Here is a 23459-nt window from a genome sequence, read left to right as displayed (position 1 = left end):
TTTTAACCCTCCTGTTGTCTTTGAGTCAAGGGAGGAAGGAAGGACGGAAGGAGGAAAGGAGGAAGGAAGGACAGAAGGAGGAAAGGAGGAAGGAAGGACAGAAGAAGGAAAGGAGGAAGGAAGGACAGAAGGAAGGAAGGAAGGAAAGAGGAAAGAAGGAAGGAATGAAGGACAGAGGACAGAAGGAAGGTAGGAAGGTAGGGGGGAGGAAAGAAAGAGAGAAGGAGGGAGGGAGGAAGGAAGGACAGATGGAAGGAAGGAAGGAAGGAAGGAAGGAAGGAACAGTAAGAACAAACAGGGTCAATTTGACCCGGGAGGACGACACAAGGGTTAAAGTGAAATAATCTGAAAGGTGCTCAGCAGATGTTTGTTAGGTTCAGAGATTTGCTTTTTAAACAGTTTGCTGCAGGCGTCTGTGTTTTCCTGAGCAGTTAGATCGGGATGTGTTTAGATTAGAAGTCAGAAATACTGACTCAGAACTGTCGACTTCTGACATGAATAAATAGCAGCAGAAGAATCGGATGTCTATCTTCATCAACCCAAAGCAGAAATCCAAATTAATGAGGTCTCAGCACCCTGGCAGGAGTGAGAGTGGATCAGTTTCGGTGGACCGTACACATATTTTATAATCCTTTTCATATGTTCAGCTTTTTTGGAAACAAATTGGTATTCTAGTTTCAGAGATTCTTGACCTGAAATCTGGTTTCTCTTTCACTTCCTGGGACCTTGTAAATGTTCCCAAAGGTCTCAGTAAAAGTGACACATACCTTTAGAAGATTTTTATGGCTTTAAATGAAAAACTCTCCAGAGGAACGTCCCACCACTGACTGTCCTTCTGAGCAACATAATGAAGTCTTTCTGCTCAATGGACAGACTGTGACCTTTACCCTTTGACTTCAAAGAAGGATCATGTTTACTATAATTACCTAGACCACAGGTATCCAAACTATTCCAAAAAGCTCCATGTGGCTGCAGGTTTCCCTCCAAACCAATCAGGATCATGCCAGACTCGACTTGACTCATTTAATTAACTGATCTCAGTCTTCAGGCAGCTGATTGGTGGAATGGTTTGAACAAAAACCTGCAGACACACGACCCTTTATGGAAAAGTTTGGACATGCTTGATTTACACTTTTATCAGCATTATGAATTTATATATTTTATTACCTATGCTTCTGTTCTGTGTCCATAAAATTCTCTGTAATTCAGTAAATGTTCTGGTGAACACGTTATTTCTACAATACGTAATAATAAGTAATTAAGTGTAAAATTGGCTTTAAAAAACTCAGAATTTCTGAGATTAAAGTCACAAATTTGTGAGAAAAAAGTCGCAAATTTATGAAAAAAATCTCAGATTTATGAGAAAAAAGTCGCAAATTTATAAGAAACAAATCTCAAATTTATAAGAAAAGTCGCAAATTAATGAGAAAAAAGTCAAATTTATGAGAAAAAAGTCGCAAATTTATGAGAAAAAAGTCAAATTTATGAGAAAAAAGTCACAATTTAATAAGTTCTTCCACGACAGGCACAATGAACGACCAGCGACCTCGCTCCAATGTTGCAAAGTGAGGCTACGTCATGAGTGTCAAACATGTGGCCCTTGAATGAAAATGAGTTTGACACCTCTGGGCTACGTGATTGTTTGGCAAAATAAAACACCTTCTGACTTTTTTCTCACAAATTTGCGACTTTAATCTCAGAAATTCTGAGTTTTTTTTCTCGGGATATTACCCCCTCCCTCCCCTTCCTCCTCCTCCAGGTCAGTTTTTTTTGTTTTTACTTATATGTCCCTAATACGCCGTCTTTCGTCACTTTTCTTCTACTATTTAAGCAGCGGACTAAACACAAAACAGCAGCTGGATTTTCACTCACCAGAGGAAGAAGTCGTTTCTCTTCTGTCGGAAACCTCAGAGTCCCAAAGGATGATATATATTTGAACTCATCCAAAACAGGCTAAAGAGAGTAAATCACACCCATGTCAGCATCTTTCACACTGAATCCTTGTCTCTTTAACCCTACTGTTGGGCTCCCGGGTCAAATTGACCCCATCTCTTTTGACTGTTCCTCACTTCCTTCCTTCTCTCCTTACTTCCTTCGTCTTTTCCTCCTTCCTTCTTTCCTCTCATTACTTCCTTCCTCTTTTCCTCCTTCCTTCCTTCCACCCTTCCGTCCTTCCTCCTTTACTCCCTTCCTTTGTTCCTTCCTCATTTCCTTCTTTCCCCACTTCCTTCCTTCCTCTTTCCTTCCTCCCTTCCTTCTTTCCTCCCTTCCTTCGTTCCTTCCCCAATTCCTTCCTTCCTCCTTTCCTCCCTTCCTTCGTTCCTTCCCCAATTCCTTCCTTCCTCTTTCCTCCCTTCCTTCATTCCTTCCTCATTTCCTTCCTTCCTCCCTCTTTTCCTCCCTTCCTTCCTTCCTCCTTTCCTCCCTTCTTTCGTTCCTTCCTCCCTCATTTCCTTCTTTCCCCAATTCCTTCCTTCCTCCTTTCCTCCCTTCCTTCGTTCCTTCCCCAGTTCCTTCCTTCCTCTTTCCTCCCTTCCTTCATTCCTTCCTCATTTCCTTCCTTCCTTCCTTCCTCCCTCTTTTCCTCCCTTCCTTCCTTCCTTCGTTCCTCCCTTCCTTCATTCCTTCCTCCCTCCCTTCCTTCCTTCCTTGACCTGAGCACAACAGGAGGGTTAAGAACTGGTTTTATATTTTAATTACTATTTTACAGCTCTGAATGATTTAACACGTGGTCAGCTGCCTCGGTCCCTGAACACCACAGCAGTAAATGTACCAACAGTTAAAACAGAAGCTGGACACACAGTTTTTACTTTCCTGCATAAACTCAAAAACATTAGATACAAACAATAAAAACATAAAGCTTTAAACAGACTCCTGAATCCACATGAAATCTTAACATTATATTATAAACTGTTTAATACACAAATCCTTCCTCCCTACCTGAAAGACAGAGATGTTGTTTAGTCAGTATTTATTTTGCAAATAAATGTGTTTCAGCTTTAAAGGTTGTGGGCAAAATTAGTATTTCCTGTAATATCTATAATATATTTAAAACTTACAAACCCCAGAGTCTGTGCTGAAAGTCCCGCCACTGCCGCCATCTAGTGGTCATATAGCGATATGACAGCTACCTAAAAAAAACCCCATTCATATTAATTATGTGAACAGTTAGATGTGTGAAAGATCAAATCTGTTGCTGTCATTATAGATAGATTAATCTGCCCATTATTTATTTAATCATTTAATCATTTGGTCCATTAAATGTCAGAAAAGGTTGAAAAATGTCAATCAGTGTTTCTCAAAACTCAACATGACTCAAATTTCTTGTTCTGTCCAAAACTAAAATTCAGTTTACTGTCACAGAGAACTAAAGAAATCAGAAAATGTTCACATTTAAGAAGCTGAAGTAGAAAATGTCTCAAAATAATTAATCAGTTATCAAAAATAGTTAGTGATTAATTTTCATTTGACTAATCAATGAATCAATGGATTAATTATTTTGAGACATTTTTGTAGAAAAACACTCAAATTATCTTCTTCAACTTCTTAAACGTGAATATTTTCTGGTTCTTTTGTGACAGTAAACTGAATATCTTTCAGCTTTGGACAAAAAAAGACATTTCAGGACATCATCTTTACATTTTTTGACATTTCATGTACCATATAAATCAACAATGAAGATTTTTATCTACTTTGATGGTACTAGCACCTAAGTGAAGATTTCCACAAATAATTTTAAACATATTTTGGATTTTATGAGTTGTATCTCCACCAGGATAAGTTGCCCCTAGTAAGATCTAAAAATGTACATATATGTATGTGAAGCCCCACTGACATGCAGATGTTTAGCATGTTCATATATTAGCATGTTAGCATTTTAACATTTACCAATAAGCACTAACCAAAGTACAGCTGAGAATGATGGGAGTGTCTTTAGTGTTGCAGGGGTTTGGTCATGAACCAAATTATCTGTTGATGGAGTCAGAGGAAAAGTTTGTATCACTAAAGTTAAAATCTATCCTGAGGGAAAGAATGTGTGGACTTGATTTCATGGTAATCAATCCAATAGTTGTTGAGATATTTCAGAGATGGACAGAGCAACCAACACAACCAGATTTTTTAAAAGCTGTTTTTCAACCATATTTTATTTCTGCTTCGATTCAAACTTCATGTTTCTCAAGTGAAGAGAGAAAGAAATGAGCTACTGATCATGAGCCAAAGTCCTTAAAAGTACTGATTTTTCTATCAGATTTTCACCACTTCATCGATTTTGTTAAAATTAAAACTAAAAAAGCACACACACCTGCACACGTCATCAACTTTATTGATTCATTAGACAGCTGTACTTGGATTTAGCTCACATGGCTTTAGATTACATGAGAACTTTCCAGTGGTGACAGAAAGCTAGTAAATGGAGATTCAAGCAGAAATTCAGGTTTAAGTTCAAATGTAGCATTAACATTTCTGCAAATTTCCCAAAAATCAGCAAAAGAAACTGTAGTGAATGTTTGTTTCCATCGACTCCTGTTGTGTGAATGTGAGTTATGAGCCTCTCCATCACTGTGAAATGAGCCTCGATACACTGCTAATGATCCAATATATTAAAGATATAAACTGTCAGTGCAAAACAATACGATTCACCCTCATCGTGATGTGGTACGATACGATTCGACATGATGCAAAAGAAAGATTCTCGGCAATTCAACATGGTACAGAGAGTTTGAGTTTATTTCTTAAGCAAACAGCAAATCATAAATTAATTAAAAAATGACGTAATACTGCAGCAAGTCTCTTATTTATGCTGTTTCTTGTTTGGCCTCTAAAAAGACGTGAAAAACCTCAAACTTTCATCACACTAACTCCTCCTGCCTGTTAGGTGCAGAACAACATTTACTCCATGATATTTCATAATAATGATGTAAAACAGAGGAAAAAATAAAAGTCCCACATGCAGAGCCGGAGCAAGAGGAGGAGCAACACTGGAAAAACCAGACAGACAGCTTCAACGTCACTCTGCAGAAATGAAACTTAACATTAATCAGAGGACAGCAGAGCTGCAGTCGAGTCTCTCCACTTCTGTCCAAATATAAATGAAACTGAGTTCATCAAGTCTTTCTCAACAACACAGCAGAGTCTCTGCCAAACACTGGTGAGTACAACTGATCATATTTAATGTTTCAACAACCAGCTTTAACACAGGAGACAGGAAGTTCATCTCTTTTCATTTCATACTGACACTTGTGAGATTGTTTACAGTATAACTGCAGCTGCTTTTACAGACTCAGTAAAAAACACTTTAAGTGTTTTTAAGTCTCTGTCAGTTCTCAGGACTTTTGTAAAGTGGAACTGAACCTCTGTGGTTTGGAGTTTAGCTTCACTGCTATTTCCTGATCTTTGACTATTTACTGATCACTTCCTACAGACACATTTCACTTCCTGTAGCTGTTTCACATTAAAAGCTTTCCACTGGTGAACCAGCAGGACACTTTTATTTTGAAGCAGCAACAGGAAATAAAATGTGTTTTGTCACCAAGTTAGCAAAAGCTTTGTTAGCAGTGAGATTCTTCAATAATAATTCTTCTCTACAACAAGATATGAACATATTCTGTGATATTTTATCAGTGGATCAGATTGTATTGAGTAATAGTAAAAGCACAAACAGCCAAAATGAGCTGTTAGATAAAGAGCTGCAGATGAGTCTCTGACTGTAGTTTGTACAAACCAGCACACGTCCAATATTAAAGGAGAACAAATACTTTAACCTGGCTGTGAAATACTGGAGATTGCTAACAGCTTGATTTGATGAAAGTATCTCCAGTCCAACTGAAACATGCCATGTTTAATTCGAATTTATTTTACCAATATTTGAACAGTCACAATTCTTTCTTTTTAATCAAATAGAATGAAAATGTCCTTCTCTTCTTTCTACATGTGTAGATATGTCTGCTGCCAGCTGTCTGCTATCTGAAGATCAGTTTCTGTGCTCCATCTGTCTGGATGTGTTCACTGATCCAGTCAGCACACCATGTGGACACAACTTCTGCAAAAACTGCATCAATGAACACTGGAACAGTAATGTCCAGTACCTGTGTCCAATGTGTAAAGAGACTTTCTACACAAGACCTAAACTTCACATCAATACTTTCATCTCTAAGATGGTTTCTCAGTTCAGACAGGAAGCTCAACAGAAAGCCAGCAGCAGCAGCTCAGAGCAACAAGCTGCCAAACCAGGAGACGTTCCCTGTGACGTCTGTACTGGAACCAAACTGAAGGCCCTGAAGTCCTGTCTGGTGTGTCTGACCTCCTACTGTGAGACTCACCTGGAGCCTCATCTGACAAAGTCAGGCCTGAAAAGACATCAGCTGATGGACCCTGTGGAGAACCTGGAAGACAGGATGTGTATGAAGCACGATAAACCTCTGGAGCTGTTCTGTAAGACCGACCAGACATATGTCTGCATGCTCTGCTCTGTTTTAGACCACAAGACACATGAGTTTGTTCCTCTGAAAGAAGAATATGAAGGAAAGAAGGCAGAGCTGGGGAAGACAGAGGCTGAAATTCAGGAGATGATCCAGAAGAGACGACTGAAGATTGAAGAGATCAAACACTCAGTTGACCTCAGTAAGGAAGCTGCAGACAGAGAGAAAGCAGAAGGTGTTCAGGTCTTCACCGCTCTGAAGGAGTCTGTTGAGAGAAGCCTGAATGAGCTCATTGAGACGATTAAAGAGAAGCAAAGAACAACAGAGAAACAGGCTGAATACTTCCTCAAAGAGCTGGAACAGGAAATCTCTGAGCTGAAGAAGAGAAGCTCTGAGGTGGAGAAGCTCTCACACTCTGAAGACCACCTCCACCTCCTCCAAAATTTCCCATCCCTGAAAGCTGCTCCACCCACCAAAGACTGGACAGAGGTCAGCGTCCATCCATCATATGAGGGGACTGTGGTGAGAGCTGTGGCTCAGCTAGAGAAGACGCTCAGTAAACAGATGAAGAAGCTGATTGAGGTTGAGCTGAAGAGGGTCCAGCAGTATGCAGTGGATGTGACTCTTGATCCTGATACAGCACATCCTAAACTCATCCTGTCTGCTGATCGGAAACAAGTAAATCATGTTGATGTGGAGAAGAATCTTCCAGACAACCCAGAGAGATTTTCTCCTTGTCCAGGTGTTTTAGGAAAGCAGAGTTTGTCTTCAGGCAGATTTTACTTTGAGGTTCAGGTTAAAGAGAAGACTGACTGGATTTTAGGAGTGGCCAAAGAGTCGATCAACAGGAAGGGACAAATCACACTGAGGCCTCAGTATGGTTACTGGACTATATGGTTGATAAACGAAGACGAGTACAGTGCTCGTAATAACCCTCCAGTCCGTCTCTCTCTGAAGTCTCGTCCTCAGAAGGTGGGGGTGTTTGTGGATTATGAGGAGGGTCTGGTCTCCTTTTATGACGTAGATGCTGCAGCTCTTATCTACTCCTTTACTGACTGCTCCTTCACTGAGAAACTCTACCCATTCTTCAGTCCTTATCATAATGATGGTGGTATAAACTCCGCCCCTCTGATCATCTGTCCTGTTCAAATCAAACTGAGTCAATACCAGGATGCTGATTGATTAGAGACTAAAACCTTAAATAAACTGACACAAAATCTGGTTAATGAAAGTTCTATCACTGTTTCACTGAAATATTTAAATAAGGAATGAATGTATCCATGCTGCACTGACTGTGTGTAATGTTTAAACCTATTTTAAATGTTTTCACTAACTTCACGGCATACAAGATGTTGATGTACAGTGTTGCCAGATTGGGCGGAAAACCGCCCAATTGGGCTACTTTTGATTACACCAGGTGAGAAAAAATTGCATTGGGTGGGTGAATGAAATTTGGGCTGCTTTTGCCCACATTTGGTGGGTTTTTAAGATTGTGAAAACAGTACGACACAATTCGGGGCGGGTTGGTAAAGTAACGCTGAGTGGCTGGTATTGGAGGAGGAAATCATCATTTGTCCAACCACCTTGATAGTTGTCAGTCATGATGAGTCGCGATGACGTGACATGAGTTGTTTAAAAGGTAGTATCATGCTTAGCAAACCTAAACAAAAAATGGCACGTAAAAGAGGAAGGAAAGGAGGAAGAAAAGAAAGAAGCAGGATGAGGGTAAAAGCTAAACCTTTTTTTACTCAAAAACAGGCAACACAGGCAAAAGCTAGCGTCCCGCCATAGGCTAGCGGTAGCTTCCCAGCTAGCCCCATAAATGATGCAGCATCGACCCTACCGCCACGTCCCGCTTCTCCGAGCGGCCAGAAGGAGACTTCCCTGCCACCGCAGGCTCAGAGGAATTATTCTGCCCACAGATAGGAGCCACATCCGTTCATTAATGCTGTGTTTTTGTAAGGCATATAATGAGCTGTGTTTTTCTTGATGGTTATGCTTATGGACATACTGTGCAAGATATCTTTGTGTAGCTTTGTTAGTTTCAGCTATATTTGAATGTTTCATAGTTTGGAGACATCATCAGACTGTGGTAGTTTGAGCCCAGGTCAGGGCAGACTGTTAGATAACCGTTGATTTGGAGCTTCGGCTGCTGTTTGTGGTATTGAAAGGCTGGGTTGCAGGATGAGTGTGTGGCCAGTCACCTGTAATGTTAGCCTACATGGTGACAATAGCAGTTCTCTTGAGTGGCTGTGTTTGTGTGTGTGTGTGTGTGTGTGTGTGTGTGTGTGCGTGTGTGCGCTTGTGTTTAGGGCGGGGGTGGGGGCACAAAAAAATATTTGCACCGGGCTACTGTGCTCTTTGTTGGTTGCAATTTGCAATAACCATATTTATCTACCAGTTATCGGTGGTTAGGCTATTTGATGCAGATAAGCTCTGGGTACTTGTGAGAAGTTTAGAGGGAAGAATCAGTATTTGGTGGAGCTGTTAACAACTCATAGACATCTGAACTGTGAGCCTGACTACACACTGCTGACTGGTTTCATCTTTAACAATGTGTTGTATTTTAAAAGCTTGTTATATTATCCATTGTGTCAAATCTGCATCTGAAAAGTAACTAAAGCTGTTAAATAAATGTAGTGGAGTAGAAAGTACAACGTTTCCCTCTGAGATGTAGAAAGTAGCATCACATGGAAATACTACAGTAAAGTACTAGTACCTCAAAATGTACTGCTGTAAAGTACTAGTACCTCTAACTGTACTACAGTAAAGTACAAGTACCTCAAACTGTACTTGAGTAAAAGTACTTAGTTACTTTCCACCGCTGACACACACAGGTTGAACTCACCTCACAGCTGTTGAGGACGACCAGTTGTCCCAGTTTGGCGATGAGCAGCTGATTGGCTGTTTTGACGTTTCCATCACTGCTGACCAGCCGGTTGCTGCGACACGAAAGCTGAACTAAACTTTTTAATTTGGATAATTCGTCAACCACCGACCACTGAGAGAGAGAGAGACAGAGAGAGAGAGAGAGAGAGAGAGAGAGAGAGAGAGTTTATTCAAAGTTAAAGTAAAAAAAACAAAGATAAAATAGATTAAAAAAACGAAAAAAAGTGAAATAAAAGAGATATAATTCAGATTAAACAGTAGATGTTGTGATTTTACCAGGAGGAACGTCATCGAATCGGATGACAGACAGTCCGGTGTTTGACACGTTGAGCTGCTCCAGTCTGAAAACAAACAAACAGTATAAATAAACATTTCTTCTTCCTCACACAAGCTTCACTCTCAACAAACTAACTGAAACAAACATTTCAGTGACGCTGGCAGCAGATAATGAATAATTTCTTTATTTACAGAATCAGTCTGAAAGGTTTTTGCTGAGCAGAATAAACTACCTAGAGCTAGAAGAGATGTGACTGATTTTTGTTTATGAACCGAGCTCCGTCTTTTCTATCAGTACTGCGATATTTAAATAGTGATTATTTATTATTCTGTAACATTGGATCAATGATATACAGTACTGGTAGTTTATAAACACACTATAATGTAGTTGTCACCATATTTCCTCTCTCTGCTAGTAGGAGACACATACTGTACAATAAACTGTTTCAAATGTTCATCTATCTCTATATAACTACATTATTAGTGCCACGGGTGCTCAGCTCCGAGGCGTCTTCCCTACCTGAAAGACAGAGAAGTTGTTTAGTCAGTATTTATTTTGCAAATAAATGTGTTTCAGCTTTAAAGGTTGCAGGCAAAATGTGTATTTTTTGTAATATTTATAATATATTTAAGACTTACAAACCCCAAAGTCTGTGCTGAAAGTCCCGCCACTGCCGCCATCTAGTGTTCATATAGCGATATGACATCTACCTAAAAAACATTTATATTAATTATGTGAACAGTTAGATGTGTGAAAGATAAAATCTGTTACTATCATTAAAGATAGATTAATATGCCCATTATTTATTTAATCATTTAATCATTTGGTCCATTAAATGTCAGAAAATGGTGAAAAATGTCAATCAGTGTTTCTCAAAACTCAACATGACTCAAATTTCTTGTTCTGTCCAAAACTAAAATTCTGTTTACTGTCACAAAGAACTAAAGAAATCAGAATCACATTTAAAAAGCTGAAGTAGAAAATGCCCCAAAATAATTAATCAGTTATCAAAAATAGTTAGTGTTTAATTTTCATTTGACTAATCAATGAATCAACGGATTAATTATTTAAGACATTTTTTAAGAAAAACATATTCATATTATCTTGTTCAACTTCTTAAATGTGAATATTTTCTGGTTCTTCTGTGACAGTAAACTGAATATCTTTCAGCTTTGGACAAAAAAAGACATTTCAGGACGTCATCTTTACATTTTTTTGTTAACCCTTAAACAGGTAGGAGTGGAAAATTACATGAACATTATTCTTTTTATCTACTTTGATGGTACTAGCACCTAAGTGAAGATTTCCACAAATAATTTTAAAAATATTTTGGATATTTTGGATTTTATGAGTTGTATCTCCACCAGAATAAGTTACCCCTATTACGATATAAAAATGTATATATATGGATGTGTATGTGTAGCCCTACTGACATGCAGATGTTTAGCATGTTCATATATTAGCATGTTAGCATTTTAACATTTACCAATAAGCACTAAGCAAAGTACAGCTGAGAATGATGGGAGTGTCTTTAGTGTTGCAGGGGTTTGGTCATGAACCAAATTATCTGTTGATGGAGTCAGAGGAAAAGTTTGTATCACTAAAGTTATTTCATTTTTTAAAAAATGTATTTTGTCTGGCATAGACACCTTTATTTGAAAGTAGAGAGACAGGAAATTATGGGAGAGAGAGGGGGGTGACATGCAGAAAGGTCCACTGGCCGGGACTTGAACTGGGGTCCGCTGCGTACATGGCATGCGCTCTTAACCACTCGACCACTGAATGTATCATTAAAGTTATAATCTCTCCTGAGGGAATGAATGATTTCATGGTAATCAATGCAATAGTTGTTGAGATATTTTGGAGCTAATGGAAAAGTCAGCAGATCACCATACTCAGAAGGATTCATCCAGATTTTCCATAAAATTTTCACCACATTATTATGCAAAGATAAACTAAGATTACTCAATTTACAGGCTTAGCTTGATGTACAGTATGCTACATGCCATTGAGGGTGCAGATGTGGAGATGGTCACCAGCTACAAATACCTCAGGGTACACCTCACCAACACCTTCACCTGGCAGAATAACACCATGAGCATCATCAAAAAGGCTCATCAACGCATGTACTTTCTGAGGAAACTGAAGAGAGCAGGGCTGAACTTCAATATCCTCAGCTCATTCTACAGGTGTGTGGTGGAGAGCACTCTGACCTACTGTCTCACTGTGTGGTACTGCAGCTGCACAGTAGCAGAGAAGGAGGCAGGTAGCGGGTGGTGAAGTCTGCACAATGGACAATAAGATCCAGCTTACCACCCATCTCAGACATTTACACCAGCAAATGCACGGACAAAGCAGTCTGCATCATGAGAGACTCCACCCACCCTACGCACGGGCTGTTTGACCCCCTGCCCTCTGGCAAAAGACTGCGCAGCATCTGGGCAAGGACCACCAGACTGAAGAACAGTTTCTACCCAGATGCAGTCAGACTGATGAACCACTCCACACAGCCATGTCATTAACCACCTGCACCTTTGCACTTTCTAACTGTTGCACTTTATCCTATATGCTGATATCTTATTGTATTGAAGTTACCTTATTTTATTTTATATGGTGATTTAATTAGTATTTATTATGTTTTTATTTATTATTACACCGAGACCTGAGTTACGCATTTCATTCTTTTCATGTCTCATGAGCAGAATGACAATAAAGTATTCTATTCTATTCTAATCTATAATACTTATGCACTTTTACATTTAACTACATTACTCATAATACTGCAGTAGGATTTTTCATGCAGGACTTTTCCTTGTAATGTAGTATTTGTACATGAGTGTATTAGTAGTTTTACTGCAGTAAAGTATCAGAGTACTTCTTCCAGTACTTACTGTTAGCAGTAATAATCTGAAGCCAATAGCAGCAGCTGCAGTTCTTCTTTAAACAGTCTGCTGAATGATTTTAGTTCAGTCACTTTGAGTTTGTTTCTGATCAGGATTAAATACAAACCTGATCTCATTTCCAGGATTTTTAAACTGTTGTTGTTTTTGGATTCAACAGCATCACAGACACTCAAGTGTTTCTACTTTTGCAGCAGCGCCGGTTTTTCTCTCTCTGCTCATTTCCTGGTTGCAACAGTTTCACTTTTGTACTTTGTACCCTGTGACTCAGGTGCTTTCTCCGTGTGAAGCTTCGGTAAGTGACAGTTTTCACTTATTTTACAGTAAAAAGCAGAAAGTCAAGCTGCTGTTAGTGTTGAGAGGAGCTCAGCTGACTCTGATTAGTTCAGGACTGAGTGGGAATGAACTTTTGATCCAGACTCAGACGGATTTGTAGTGGTTCCTTTTTTTATCTCAGTCCGCCATTTTATGAGTTTGGTGTTTCTATAATATTCTCTAAAAGGCTGCAGGTAGTGGACGGTACCTTACTGAAATAGTCATGTTAGGTGTAGTATGAAGAGAAGGTAGAGCTGCTGCTGAAACAACCAACATTTGGCAGCGAGCTACAGAGTGAATGAAGAGAGGGAGCGCTGACAGTAAGAAAGACGGTGAATCAGATCAATAATTATTTTCTGATTGTTTCACAACGGTTACAGAGCTCAGGATTCATCTATAAGTTGAGCTTTATTATAAATTATTCCACTATAAACCCGAGTCTGTGTAACTGCTGATCTGTGCAGTGATTAGCTATGTGGCATACACTCTACCACTCATAAAGAAGTCAGAATGAATCGAGAGGATCATAGAGACACACTGCTGCCTGTAGTATTATAATCCTGTTTATATACCTATAGGACTTTTATAATATTTATATGATCAGTCATACTGCTGTTGAGATTACAGCCCCAGATCGAGCACTTCTGTACATATTTCCGGGGAGACATATAGTTTTAATGTAGATGTTAGCATAGACATACGTAGACGGCGCATTGACTGTGGAGAGGCGTGCCTAAAGAGCCGCCATCTTGGTACAGTGCTAGCAGAGACAGGAGTGTGTGTATATCTACGGAGGTAAGAGCTACTCCACAGTTTCAAAGTAGAACTATTCACTGAAATCTCGACCGATTTCCAAACGGTTTGATTTGTTAAAAACGTGTCTATCTATCTATCTGTCTGTCTATCTATCTATCTATCTATCTATCTATCTATCTATCGGTCTGACATTTGTAACAAACAACTCGTGTATATGTTGACAATTGAGCAATTTCATTTATTTATTTATTTTTATTACAATTGAGCAATGTATGATCACTTTTTAATAGTGCAAACACTCATTCCTCTATAGACATAATGCTCTGCAGGAGCGAGTGGCCCTGTACCAAGATGGCCGCCGTGTAGGCACGTCGCTCCAATCGGCAGCAGCAGTCAATGCGGTGTTGGTGTAAATATGTCTATGGATGTTAGGTGTAACCTGGGAGTAGAGCAGGTCATGTGACCGGAAATGAACCTGCACTGATCGCACTGCACTCAGCTGCTACAGTTACATCATTATTGTCAAATCTACAGCGTGTTTTAATAAATAATCATTATTAAAATGTTTAATGTCCTTACACAGTAAAAGTAAAGGCCAACACAAAATATTCTTATGTATTGTGACTAATATCAGTTCATTCTGAATCAGATACATCCTCATCAGAACTGGAATCCAAGTCTTCATCCTCCTCCTCTACCTCTTCTTTGTTATCACTAACCTGTTGTATCTCAGTGATGATCTCCTCAAAATCAGTGATTCTCTGTCTCTGTCTCACGCTGGTGGATCCATTTTTCCAGGGTTAAGAGAAATGTAGAGCTCTGGAGCTGCATACATTTATACTCTCTTCCCCTGTATAAACAAAGTACCAGTTCCCACACCTCTGATTGGTCAGGATTTAGTTCCCGAGGTATTGTTATTAAACACGGTACTTAGCTGGACCTCTATGTAAACAAGGTCTTACTTCAAAGGCACAGGTGTGTGTGTGTGTGTGTGTGTGTGTGTGTGTGTGTGTGACTAAAAAACCCTGGAAATCAATCTTGTTACTCATCAATGACATATCCAAGACTGTTATAATCCCTCCAAAGCAAATTCAATTTGCATTCAGTATATTAGAAATAATCACCTTTTCATGTGCTTTTTTCACCATTTGTTTACAGGGACTGTATTTTCTGGCATTGAAGGGGTTAAAAGTCTGAAATGAATTAAATGAATGGTTTGGATCAATAGAGGAGAAGTGGATTAGAAGATGAATGCAGAAGAAAATGGAAGAAAATCCCCAACCCTTTTTTATGGCATCAAACACGTTGGACACTTTTGTCCAAAGTGGTAAATGTGCCAGAAAGTAGATTTTCTCATAGTTGGAAGGAGTCACACAGGATTGGGTTTGGAATTTAAAAGTATGTGAACAATGATTAACCTGTACCAAATTTCAAGGCTCTTGCTAAAACCACTATGAAATAGTCACAAAATGAAAATCAGAATTGAACAAAAGTGTCCATATCAGACACAAAGGATAAAGTATAAATAGAGAGGGAGAGGGAGGAGGTCAAACAAGCAACACCACCAGCTTTGTGAATTTGTGAATAGCTTGAGAAAGAACAGCAGGGCAGCTTGAACTTCATTTATTGTTCAGAGAGAAAAAGACAGAAATGAGAAATGATGTTGGATTAGATTCCTGTCCAGTGAAATAGTGTGGTGTTACACAGGTACAGATGTCATTACTCTGATGTCATTAGATTAGTAGAGAATGAACAGAGTCAGAGAGCAGCAGCAGGGTAACAAGGTGGAGGAGAGAGGGAGTCATGTGACTCATTTCACTTCTGAGGAAACTCTGAATAAAGTCAGTCTGCTGCTTCAGCTTTACTGTCATCACACAATCCAGGACTGTACCGTGAAATGCAGCTGAGACACAAACACATGTCATTAGAATGAGAGAAGTGAAATAAAGCAGTTAGAGTCAGTTTGTGAGGTCCAGCTGCTGCAGTGTGATCCAACAGTCCTGCAGTAAATCCTCCTTCATCAAGCTTTAATGTTCACTTTGTGTTCATTCAGCTTCTTGCTCATTGTGGAGGCTGCACTTTGTGCTGCTGTTGAATGATATTGTTCTACTGAGAGCTGTTTCTCATATTCAGTCCATTTCTATCAATGAGGGTGGACTAAATAATAGAAACAGCTGATGTTCAGAGCATCAGAGAACAGTAGAGAGAACAGTAGAGAGTTAATGATGCAGGAACCTGAAGCTGTTCACCTGTTCCACCTCAGCTCCTTTCATGTAGACACACTCATGTGTCTTCACCTCCCGTCTCCTAAAATCTATCAGCTGATTGGTTTAGCTGTGTTTAGTTGAGCAGCAGCCTGTCAGATGTTTGTCTCCTGGCTGTTTGTAATGGATGATAGTGGTGTGGTCCCTCCTCCAGCTGTCAGTAGAAGCACATTTGATGTTTGTAGACTTTGACAGTGAAGTGATGATGAAGTGACAGCAGCCTCACATCAGATGGACTGATGAAGATAATCAGCAGCATCTTCTCTCTCTGTATTTCCTCCACAGCTGAAGCTCCAAAGTCTCTGTGACTGGATGTGAACTGAGCAGCTGAACATCTTCCATGTTGTTGTGTTTGTGTGAAGGTGTTTCTCTGCTATGGATCAGTGTGAGGACAGAGAGGAGGGAGTCCCTCCCTCTAAAAGCTCTCTGTGTGGGGAACATGACAGCCAGACCAAAGCTCAGAGGTGAGATGAGGATCTCTAACTGTCCATCACTGTTCTCCACTCACATCACTCCACCATCATTATTCACACTCACTGTCACATCTGACACTCCACTACTGAATAATAAGTCACAATAACTCAGAATGAACTACTAACTTTGTGAGTTAACAAAGAGCTCAACCACTGATTAGTCAACTAATCAACTAAGATGAGACAGCATCTTTCATCAGATGATGTTTTGATGAACAGGAGAACGTTTCTCATCCACTGTCTTCTTAATGATTTTCATTCTGCTTCTAAAACTTCAGCTGCTGACAGTCTGCTCAAAATTCATCTTTTTAAACTCTTTGATTTGTTGTTTGTTTGTATCAGGATGCAGCAGCAGAGAGCAGACTCTCCTACACCCAGCGGTGTGTCCATGAAGAGTGACCAGTCTATGGGTCAGCCTATTAAGTTTAAAGATGGACGACCTGCTGATGGAAGGTAAGAATTTAAAACTGACGTTTAGTATCTGAGACTACTGAGATGAAGAATCAATATATAGTTTCATCAGTGACATCACAGTTTACACATGTGCAACAGTCACATGTCAAAGAGTTCAGTGTTATAAGACACCAACATGGTCACTATATCAATATGTGTGTAACTTCATAGTCAAAGGCTGTCTGTCATGTTTGACTTCACCCCTGCTGCTGTTGATAAGCTCCGCCCATGACTCTGCCTCCAAGCTGTGATTGGACAGCTGATTATTTTTCAGTTGACAGGAACATCTTCATCTCAGAAAGACTCATCTTCCTCTCTCACAGAGCTTCTGACTCAGTGTTGGCAGGTGTTTGCTGCCCTCTGCAGGACAACACTGACATCTAACACACCTTTGTGGATTTATTTAGTTCTCTTTTAATTTATGATGACTTGTTGCTTTATGTTAGTCACCCAACCCCTATCCACTGTCTTCTTACTGATTTTCATTCTGCTTCTAAAACTTCAGCTGCTGACAGTCTGCTCAAAATTCATCTTTTTAAACTCTTTGATGTGTTCATTGTTTGTTTGTATCAGGATGCAGCAGCAGAGAGCAGACTCTCCTACACCCAGCGGTGTGTCCATGAAGAGTGACCAGTCTATGGGTCAGCCTATTAAGTTTAAAGATGGACGACCTGCTGATGGAAGGTAAGAATTTAAAAACTGACGTTTAGTATGTGACTATCCTGAGAAGAGAAATCTCATCTTCCTCTCTCACAGAGCTTCTTACTCAGTGTTGGCAGGTGTTTGCTGCCCTCTGCAGGACAATACTGACATCTAACACACCTTTGTGGATTTATTTACTTCATTTATTCAATTCAACAGAAAACACATTGATATAATTACAGTATTAATCCACCTGATGCCGACTCCTTTGTAACTCACCCACATGTACCCACTCATTCAGGCACAGCTTATACCACTTTAATTTTATACGTTTTTATTTCTCTTTCTTCTTCTCCCCCTCCCCTTTTCTAAACAAACACAAAATAAGAAGAGAAAAATGAAGAAAAAGGGATTTTATCCTATTTTCTCTCAATCAGTCATGGCCAAAAATATCGTCACCCCTGGACCTCTGTCAGATAATGCACCACGTCTCCCAGGAATGGAAATGATTGTAATTATAAATGCTTTGGTATTCACATGTCTTTTGTTTGCATTGGAACAAAAAACATTTCAATTGTTTATTCAATGGGTAGTTGATTGATAGTGGATGATTTTTCTATACAAACACATTCAAAGAAAAAAAACGTGTTACAACTCTGTATATCAAACAAAGAATAATAACAAATTAGGGTATCATTTAACTTACATTAATATTGCATCCACACTCTGGAATCTTACCATTTCATTTTACATACATTAACATCTGGTACAATAAATAAAAAACAATCTGTAAATGTTCAATACATGGAGAGAAAAGAGGTTGTAGACCTGAAGGTAGGAGTTATATAATGTGGTCTTGCCATGATTGACAGATTATGCTGCTTGTATGGATAATAGAGACTTGTGATTAAACAGTCTCTGTGTGAGCTCTGTGATGGACTGGCTACCTGTCCAGGTGTACCCCGCCTCTTGCCCAATGACAGCTGGAATTGGAAGGTGAGGGACGGGGAGCCAGTGGAGGTTCTGGAGGATGGGGCTGATGTGGTTTTGGTTGTGCTGGAGTTTTTTTTTTGAGAGCTTTGGAGGAGGAACTGAAGAGATGCTGTTACAGTAGTTAAGGAGGGAGGTGATGGAGGCTTCAATGAGGGTTTCAGTGGCTGAAAGAGAGAGAGATGGACGGAGACAGGAAATGTTGCAGAAGTAGAAGAATGCAGTTTTGGTTATTTGACTGATGTGGGGTTCAAATGTGAGGTTTGTGTCGAATATCACGCTGAGGTTGCAGATGTGAGTGGAGGGAAACAGGGTGGAGTTTTCAATAGTGATGGAGAGGTGGGGGGACTTGGTGAGGGATTTTGGGCCAATAATAATAAGCTCAGATTTGTCACAGTTAAGTTTGAGAAAGATTTTTTGGGTCTTGTGAGGGAATGTATGTGTCGGGTGGGCCATAAAAATAACAACTGTAAACATCTAAGCCTCAGGCGCTTTGTTAAATTAGATGAGACATCAAAAGCAAAACTGAACATCTGTTGACCTAGTAGGGGGTCAGCACATGATATCAGTCGTGTTTGAAGGGTTTCTGTCCTTTATTACTTTACAACTTCACATTTGTTGTACTTGATCACTTTGTCACCATGTCTAATTCAAACTTTCACTGGGTTGCTGGGGAGAACGACTGTGTGTCCTTCTCCATGCTGGCATGTACTGAGTAAAAGAGAAAGATTCATCACTCCGTCGTCTGTGCTCTTCTTCAGAGAACCTTCTATTACACATCTAGACTTTAATTTGGGTCAGACGTTACAGTGGAAATGGAGGTTGTGTTGACGGGTGATGTCACTGAGGGGGAGGAGGTAGAGGATGAAGAGGAGGGGACCAAGCACAAACCTTGAAGGACACTGTATAGAGTTAAAGCTGATTAATGCTGTGTTCATCCATCTGAAGGTGATGTTTATAGTTCCATCTTTAGTTATTGAGGTTAACACAGATTGTTACTGAGCCATAGTCCTGTGGAACATCCTCACTTCCTTCTTGCCTCATGACCAAGTTGCTGCCATCCTCCTTTTCATCACTGCAGCAATATGAACTCATCTGTCACTCTGTTCTGAAAGATTTCAATTTAATTCTGATATTTAAACTGATGATTAATCCTTCATTTCTTTGGTTTTAACTACATGCTTTTGTCTCTGTTTTATTAGTATCAGGATGCAGCAGCAGAGAGCACACTCTGCTGAACCCAGCTGTGTGTCCATGAACAATGACTGGTCTATGGATCGCCTTAATGACTTTAAGGATGGACAATCTGCTGATGGAAGGTAAGAATTTGACATCCAGTAATCAGAGCAGCATTTACTGGAGTTAATTTTGTCATCATGACAGAACATCTTCTTTTTTTTTTTTTTTACTTTGGTTTTTATTAGTTTTTCCCTTTTTTAACAACAACAAAAGGACATCACAAAAAAGAAAAAGGAACAAACAAATAAAAAAAAGAACAATAACATTAGGGGAGTCTCATTCTTTGCATTTTCACGTCCTCATTTCCTGAGTCATCATGTCCATTTTTCGTGTGTGTGTCTGTCATTGGTGCCCTTAGGCTATTTATAGTTTATTTATAATATTACTGTTAAACTCTCTGAATATCCAGAACATGAGCAAAAATAAAGAACCCTTCTATGTTCTTTTAGCTAAAATATAACATTTTGAAGATTTTATTGCACCTTACTGTGAGGGAGCGGGTTTAGCATCTTTTCCCACACATATGTTATTCTACAGAATAAAATGTAACAGAACACAGGCTAACGTTAGCCTATATCTGGGTTTTAGCGAATTCCCCATTTCCCTTTATTTCTTAATAAGTCATGTTTTGTAATTAACATTTTTATTATAATAATATATATTAATAATAATAAGTTTAACACACATATAATACAGACAGGGGGAGATCAATTCACTTAATCAGTGAGCCATCAAGGTCAGAAATTTACTCCCTAATTTTTTAGTAAATGAGTTGAGTATAAAAACAAAAACAAAACCAAACAAAGACATAGACCACCACACTGACATTTCTCAATAGATAAGCACAATAAATCATTGACAGCATTGCATTATCAAGGCAACCATTCATTTACAGACAGGCAGTCAGTAAAAGGGCTCCATGTTAACCTATATTGATCCAGTTTGTCCAGTAAGGAGTATGTCACCCTCTCGTAGGCAGCTAGCTGTGCCATTGTTGTACTCCATTCTTCATAAGGAGGTGGGTATGTTTTCCTCCAGTGTCTCAGTAGTATCAGTTTAGCTGTTGTGAGAGCCAGAATAATCTATCTTTTCTCAAAACACGAAAAGTCATTGTCCTGAAGCTCAGTGGTCGATCCTAAGACAGATTTGGAACTTTTTGTGCAGGACTTCAAATATTATCTGATGGATGTTATTCTACCCGTCCTTAAAGTGATGGTTCGGCGAAATTTCAACCTGGCGTCATGTGCACTATGAGGTCTATCTAAACACCACCTCAGCCGTTTATTTTCATTGGGTTGGAAAACAGTGGAGTTAGAGCCATCAGCTGAATGTCTTAGTACAGGCGCTAACGGGACCACCAGTGTATCTGGTAAATGACCCCACTAATAATGCCTGGATAGTTATCAAACTTCTACAGTAGTACAGATAGGCTCTTTACTCATAAATCCATGCATTGGAAAGTTTGTAAGTATACCAAGAGTTTATTAAAATAACACTTACCTTGGATAGATGGAGTCGTATACTAAATACTGTAAATTGACTAGCCGTCTAATATTATCGGAGCTATAGCAGTTTGGGATGAAGCCTGATTGGTCCATGTGAATTATACTTCCAATGACTTTTGACAAGTGATTTGCTAATACCTTTGCTAAGCTCTTTTGATCACAGTTCAGTAAAGAAACATGTTGATAGCCACTAGGGTCTAAATCATCCTTCCCCTTTTTGTGCATAGACTGTGGTAAGGTGCCAGCTTTAAATGCATCAGAGTAAACCTCGAGCAACATACTGTAGGGCTTATAATATCTTCAAATGTTCTATATAAATCAGCAGGCAGTCCATCTAGCCCGGGAGATTTATTTGGTGGAATGCTTTTGAGTGCTTAAGAGATCTCCTCTATTTTTATTGGCGCTTCTTAAGTCATGTTTGATAAATTCCCCATTTCACCTCTTAGTCTCAATAAAACATCCACTATATCTTTTTGATTTCCTGTAGTTTCTCCTTCACTCTGCGTGTTGCTTCTCGTCCTCTCCGCTCTCTCTCCCCACCTCCTCGCTGCTATTCCACCGCGCCTTGCTCTCCTTGCCGCCGGACCATCTCCTGCTCTGGTGCCGGTGCACGGTCTCCTCCTCTGGCTGTCGGCACATCTCTCTGCTCCACCGGAGTTTCCACTGCGAGTCCCCTCTCTCTTAAGTCCTGTGTCGCTCCCTTGGCATCATCATATGTTTTCACGCAATCACTCCAATGTATTCTTATCTTGTTGAGTGGGGTCTGAATCCGGATCCCTGCTTGTTTCAATGTCCTCTTAACACCCACATATGTCTTTCGCTTTTGTAGTGTCTCTTCTTTAGAATCATTTCTTTAGTTTCAAATTGCAGAAAGTTGACAACTATCGATCTGGGGGTTGCATCTAGGCCAGGCTTTCTGGTTAGTGCGTGGTGACAGTGTTGAACTTGAAGCTCCATTTCTCCCAGTCCTAGTTCTGTAGTTAGCAAATGCTTCAAGCACTTGCCTACCGAGTCGAAGCCTTTTTCTGTTTCCTCTGGAACTCCATGGATGCGATCATTATTTTTCTGCGATCTACCCTCTAAGTCTGTCAGTTTCTCCTGTAACTTGCAAGCTCGCTCCGTCACTTCCCACAGTAGAGCTCCGGAGTCGGCTTGCCACTCTTCTACTGCCGCTATGCGGGACAGCGCATCTGTTAGGCTATTTGCCTGTGCCTGCAGCTCCTTATGATTTGCGGTTTCCTTTTATTCCCTTCCCTTTACTCCCTTGAGTAAGTTGTTGCAGAACTCATTTTTAAGGTCTTTCATTTCGTCTCTAATATTTCAGCTCCTCTGTGTACTTTGACATTTCGGCTACCTCGTGGTCGTCCTCCTCTGTGTTGACGTTGCTAACTTGGTCAGGGTCTTCAGTGGTCCCCCACAACTGCTTGTCTCAGTTTTCTGAGTGTAGTTTTTACCTTCATATCCTGCCTCTGGGCTCTCGTGTTGTGTTTATTTTATTATTTTTTCTGACCGACTAGAGAGAGCCACTTAACTACACAGTCACCCTCTCTGGATCCTCCCTGAGAGAACATCTTTAATAAGCAGTGTGCAGATTTGAGTCATTAAATGTTCTTAAACGTGATGTTTTCTCCACAGAGTTCAGCAGCAGAGCTCAGAGGTTCCCAGTGATCAGTCTGCACAGCAGCATCAAACACAGCTGGGCTCCATATTTATGGTGTGTACATGTACAAACACACCTTTTACTATTAACTCCGTCAACCACAGATGAAATAGTAAAGTAGCATTCAGGTCCTAACAGTGTCCATGCTGCTCTGTTTAGACCAGCAGGCCTTCAGACTGACACATGAATCACATGTTGTGTTCTACCAGTTTAAATGAAATGTTCACTTTATCTTTCTGTTCCAGCTGCTGGAGGAGAACATCAGCAGGTTTGTAACAAACGAGCTGGAGAAGATGCAGAAGATTGTGAGTTCAAATGACCCAGAATGCTTAGAGAGTCAGAGTGAGGATGAGGAGGAAGAACAGAGGAGGAGCAGCAGAGAGGCATTTCTGAAGATCACAGTGCACTTCCTGAGAGGAATGAAGCAGGAGGAGCTGGCTGAGTGTCTGCAGAGCAGTAAGAGGATTTTAAAGATTTAACATAATGGCGAGGAAATGGAGGCAACATGGGAGAGGTTTATATTTCAGACTCTGCTGTAAATATGCTGCACATATCTGCATCAGATCAGAGGCTGTTTGTCCTCCACTGATGAGCTGAATAAAACTGATGGAGGAGGAAAAACTACACAGACACACTGACATGTTCAGATTTCTAGACTTTCTGTAGGATCCACTCAC

The 23459-nt window shown here is 39.9% G+C and overlaps 2 protein-coding genes across 2 annotated transcripts in view; both read left to right on the top strand.

The window, feature by feature from the left end:
* The first annotated feature begins 5939 nt into the window (after positions 1–5939).
* On the top strand, positions 5940–7616 carry LOC128373335 (E3 ubiquitin-protein ligase TRIM21-like). The gene has a single exon (XM_053333629.1). It carries the CDS (start codon positions 5940–5942, stop codon positions 7599–7601), a length of 1662 nt encoding a protein of 553 aa, XP_053189604.1. The 3' UTR covers positions 7602–7616.
* Positions 7617–16195: 8579 nt separating this feature from the next.
* LOC128378705 (NLR family CARD domain-containing protein 3-like) overlaps positions 16196–23459 on the top strand; it is a 37454-nt gene continuing 30190 nt past the window's right edge. The window contains exons 1-4 of the mRNA XM_053338287.1: positions 16196–16284; positions 16636–16746; positions 22758–22836; positions 23028–23238. Coding sequence (XP_053194262.1) covers positions 16196–16284; positions 16636–16746; positions 22758–22836; positions 23028–23238 — 490 coding nt within the window. The remainder of the gene's footprint in view (positions 16285–16635; positions 16747–22757; positions 22837–23027; positions 23239–23459) is intronic.

Source organism: Scomber japonicus, chromosome 2, assembly GCF_027409825.1.
Source record: "Scomber japonicus isolate fScoJap1 chromosome 2, fScoJap1.pri, whole genome shotgun sequence".
Taxonomy (NCBI): Eukaryota; Metazoa; Chordata; class Actinopteri; order Scombriformes; family Scombridae; genus Scomber; species Scomber japonicus.
Note: the sequence above shows the minus strand (reverse complement) of the source record. Positions and strands in the feature narration are given on the sequence as shown.